Here is a 4,661-nt window from a genome sequence, read left to right on the forward strand (position 1 = left end):
TGGGGGCGGAGATGATTGCTGCTGCTGTGGAGGAGAAGACTGAACGGGAGGAGCAGGAGAAGATGGAGGAGTGGGAGGAGCAGGAGAAGATGGAGGAGTGGGAGGAGCCGGGGTGGAGGTCGGTGGAGAAGGGGTGGTGGTGGTGGGAGTTGGAGGAGTTGGGGGAGATTGTTGTTGTTGTTGAGCAGCGACTCCGGCGGCGGTCACAATGCAGACGAAACCGGCAAACAGAATGGTTGCTCTGTCCATCATGGCACTAGTATTTTACTCTTCTCCTTCTCTTCTTCTTCAAAGTTGGGAGGGTTAAGTGGAAGAGGCAAGGAGAGAAGAAGAAGAATATATAGGCGTAATGGTAACTGAGTGAAACACAAGCTTTTCAATTTCGGACAAATTTCGCTCTATGTTGATATGCTACATGGGATCATGTGGAATCTTCTTCTTCATCCATGCATTACTATCAACATATATTTTTACGGTTCTGCTACGTTACCAACATATCTGCTAACTTCTGTCAACTCTTATTTATAATTGTGTTTCATGGAAGTATGTTCGTAGATGTGTCTAATAAAAATTTCTTTTTTATAGCTATGTTTAATAAAAATGTCTTTATAGATATATTTTCTGGATGCGTCTCTTTATATATGTATTTAAAATATATTAATTATTAGACACATCAACGAACACACTTTCATAAAACACAATTATAAATAAGAGTCTGCAGAAGTTGGCAGATAATACGTTGATACCCTATACTTTCCATATTTTTAGGAGAGTGTTAGGCAAATAATGATCATCTTGAATAATATGAACAACCACCAATCAAATAAAAATACACTACATCCTAATTTAGTGTTACTAATTAAATTTAAGATTAATTTACTCTTTTAATCCTATTAATTCATTCACACATTATTTAAAAATGTTGTCTATACCTTTTTATAGTTTTATTGTATAAACATCAATGCTACTTGTATAATACTAAAATTAACTATCAAATTCAGTTACCAATATAAAATATATATTAAAATATAAATATATATTAAAGATAAATTAAATCAAATATTTTTTTACACAAATATATTAGTGATTAGTGATTGATTTTAATTATTCATTTTGATATACAAATAATATTTTTATTGTATAAAATATTAAAAATTAAATTTCTTTAGCAAGGTACTCTAGAGAAACATAAAGCTAGCTGGCTAAAAATAAAGAAAGATTAGGAATTCAGGATTTATTGTTTTTATTTGTTACTTAACTATCAAGTCAATTCTTTTAAATTAATAATCTAAACCACATACTTTTTAATTTTTAATATTTAAATTTTTTAATTCCTTTTAGTCTTACATTATATATGTAAATTGGTGTCAAATTATTAGATAATTTAATAAATTTGACTAAATTATTATTTAATAATTTTTAACTATTAATTCTACTCTAAATAAACTTTTATAGGGAGAACAAAAAGTCAACTTTGGCTTCTTTTTTTTTTTCGGTGACTCAACTTTGGCTTCTTTACATCCGAATATATTGACTCTGCTAAATTAATAATGTGAGTAATGGTTTTCCTTGCAGTCCTATCAAATTAAAACTAAATAAATAAAAAAAAATATGTATTGTTTTATGATTGCATAGATATTGTTTAATTAAGTCGTAATAAATTAAGTACCAACCTTATTTAAGTTTGAAATATTATTTACATAAACATCAATAATTAGAGTACTATATGCACTATAATTTCGTGCTTCTAAAATTACATGACTATTAATGCAGTAATCTTTTTCTGATTTTCATAATGTATTTACAATTTTCATGGACAACGAGTGATTAGTTATCGGTGATAACTCAAGTGTAGTCGACTCTATATAAAGTTTATATTTGAGAGCTATTAGATGAAAATTTAGTCAAATCAATCAAATCATTTAACGACTCTTACCTATCAATTTCCCGTAAAGTCGACTGCAATTGAATTTTTACCTTAATTAAAGATATTATGAGTGACTATATGGAGAAATGATCAATAGGCCCTAACAATGAATTATATGTTATGATGACATTACATACAGTAGCCACCAAAATGATTATGGGGGCACATGATAATGCTGATTACAAGACATGTAAATAATTGGCATACTTTCTTTTATATGAATAATCCGATATGCATTAACTGTAATTAATTGATTACATCTTTGTTCCTTTATTAAACCTTTAATTTATTAGGTATTGGTGCTCCTTAACTAACAGAGTTATGCTCTGTTACGTTGTTGTGCTGATTTGGGTTGGGGAACCGGAAACACATTTGAAAGCACATTATTGGGTGAGTGTTTCAGATAGAGAAAGAAATCGTAATCGGTGGGTAGTATTTACATTTGAAGTAGTTCATGTCCCAATTTCTGATGCTCAATTTTGTGTGCTACGTGTACGCCGGTAAATCTGGAAAATGATTGTCTACCATTATATTTTTATTTATTTATGTCATTATGTACATACATGTCTCGAGTTTAATTAATTTTTGTCTTCTTTTTATTAACTTACACATACCATGTGTATACGGTATATAATTATATATACATGCATGCTATTGTAAGATTTAATTTTCATAGTGGTGAGTGATGAATACTTTCGTATCGGTGTGTATGTCAATTATAAGCATAATCATATAAAAAGAATAATGTAGGAAGTGTGGGTCATGCGTGTGGGTTCATTCCTTAGTGGTGTGGTGTCTCATGGCATGTGTAATTTGTACGCTACGTTGGGGACTTGAGGCTGCCACAAAGAAATATATGAGGGTCCGGTTGGTACCTGAACCTCCTCATATATACTCATGTTTTATTCTTGGTGGTATCAAGTAATAAACAATAAAATCAACTTGGATCGGTCGAGTAGTCATTTACTCATTCGTTTAAATAAGTGTTAAAAATTTAAATCTTGTGTTGTGAATGCAACAATTTATTAACTAACAGTAGATTCTTAAATATAGCTTAAATTAGAACGTTTAAATCGTCCTATTTATATCCTTAACGTTTATAAAAGTGATTCAATGTTATCCTACTATCAATTATACTAACAAATTAGATTTTATTTTTTAATTATTCTCACTTGGATGTATTCATTCTCAATTAGGTCTCATTTGGATGTATTCGATTTTAATATTATATCTATTATTTGTGTTTAGATTCAATTATGTCTCTAGAAAAGTGAATTATGTAAATGTTATAGGAATTAGTTTCAACATTTGATAAGCTATTTTTCGGAGTAGATCATTAATTCTATCTCAGACATTTGTATTCTAACTTCAAGAAGAGATTTTTAAAACTTAAACTAAAGCGCTCATGATGTGTAATTGACGGCAGGATAACATTGAATCACTTTTACAAACGTTAGAGATACAAATAGGACGATTTAAATGTTAGAGACACAAATAGGATTTGCCCTAAACGTTGAGGACAAAAACGATACTTTACTCTTATAATTTTTATTTTTCATCAAATTTTTTTTAAGAGAGATATTGTATATTATTGGAAAAAACTACTAATGGAAGAATAAAATTCAAAAACACTAAAAACATAGTCATGAAAAAAAAAAATTAATCATTTTGTTAAATTTAATTTGTCGAACAAATCAAATATTGTATATAGATATATACTACTTGACAAATTTGTGTGTTTATGTGGATAATTCTAAAAGTAATTTCATACTTCATTTTTAGTTTGCCGAGAAATGATAAATATATAGTTTGAAAAAATACGATTAAAATTTAATAACAAATTACAGCCTAAAGAAGAGATGATTAAAACTTAGATTTTTGAATGAGTTGGAGGCAGCCATATAATATAATCACAGACTCAGAGCACCCAGCTTTGGTAGTGGGGACTTCAGCCTCTGCTGGTAATGAACATGATTATTCATTTTGATTCACGTGTCTTGTTTGCTTTGGTTGAATGAAAGTAGGGTAAATCTAAAAGAGGGAACAGTGCCAATTAAGGAAGAAAAGGTGATTGCTTGGGTAGACTTTGCTTAGAAAACAAGCTTGATTTCATGTCAGCTTTAGAAAACATTATTAGCAGTAATGCGTGGTGTATTAATTATTTTAATTTTGGTATGTTTGCTATCTAGCTTAATTTATACTTAATTATATGTCGAAAATTAAAGCTAAGTAAAATATTAATAAATAATCAGAATAAAATAATTAAAACAGCATTTTAGTAGTTAAACGAATACATTTCACTACTAATTCTTATCCATGCACATATCTTAAGTATCAGGTTTGGTTGGACTTTCACTTGGCATTGGTTGCACTTCAAAATAAATTTGAAGAGTATTAATGTTGGAGAAAGTGTAAGGGTCAACATTTTTATTAAAATTTGGTTAATATTTAACTAACAAAAAAAATAATTTTATATTATTAAATATAATTTTATACTATTAAAAATATTATAAATTACAAAATATATTGGCTCTTTAATACTCCTCTTTATAAATTGAAAAAGAAGAAGTAAAAAATACAAACATTTATTACTCCAATTTTGTTAAGTAATCCAACATTTTTCAGCCAACGTACACTATAATTACCTAACAAGTAACGGATGAACAAACTAGAAAGATTAGGATAGAAAAATTTAAAAAAATAAATATTTATTGCAAAAAAAAAAAGTAGGTAC

General features: G+C 28.7%; 1 protein-coding gene across 1 annotated transcript in view; it reads right to left on the reverse strand.

Annotated features, from left to right (window-relative positions):
* LOC107616534 (classical arabinogalactan protein 9) overlaps positions 1-404 on the reverse strand; it is a gene marked incomplete in the record, with an annotated part of 1,698 nt that extends 1,294 nt beyond the window's left edge. The window contains 1 exon segment of the mRNA XM_016318485.2: positions 1-404. Coding sequence (XP_016173971.1) covers positions 1-252 — 252 coding nt within the window.

The sequence above is a fragment of the Arachis ipaensis genome, chromosome B09 (genome assembly GCF_000816755.2).
Source record: "Arachis ipaensis cultivar K30076 chromosome B09, Araip1.1, whole genome shotgun sequence".
NCBI lineage: Eukaryota > Viridiplantae > Streptophyta > Magnoliopsida > Fabales > Fabaceae > Arachis > Arachis ipaensis.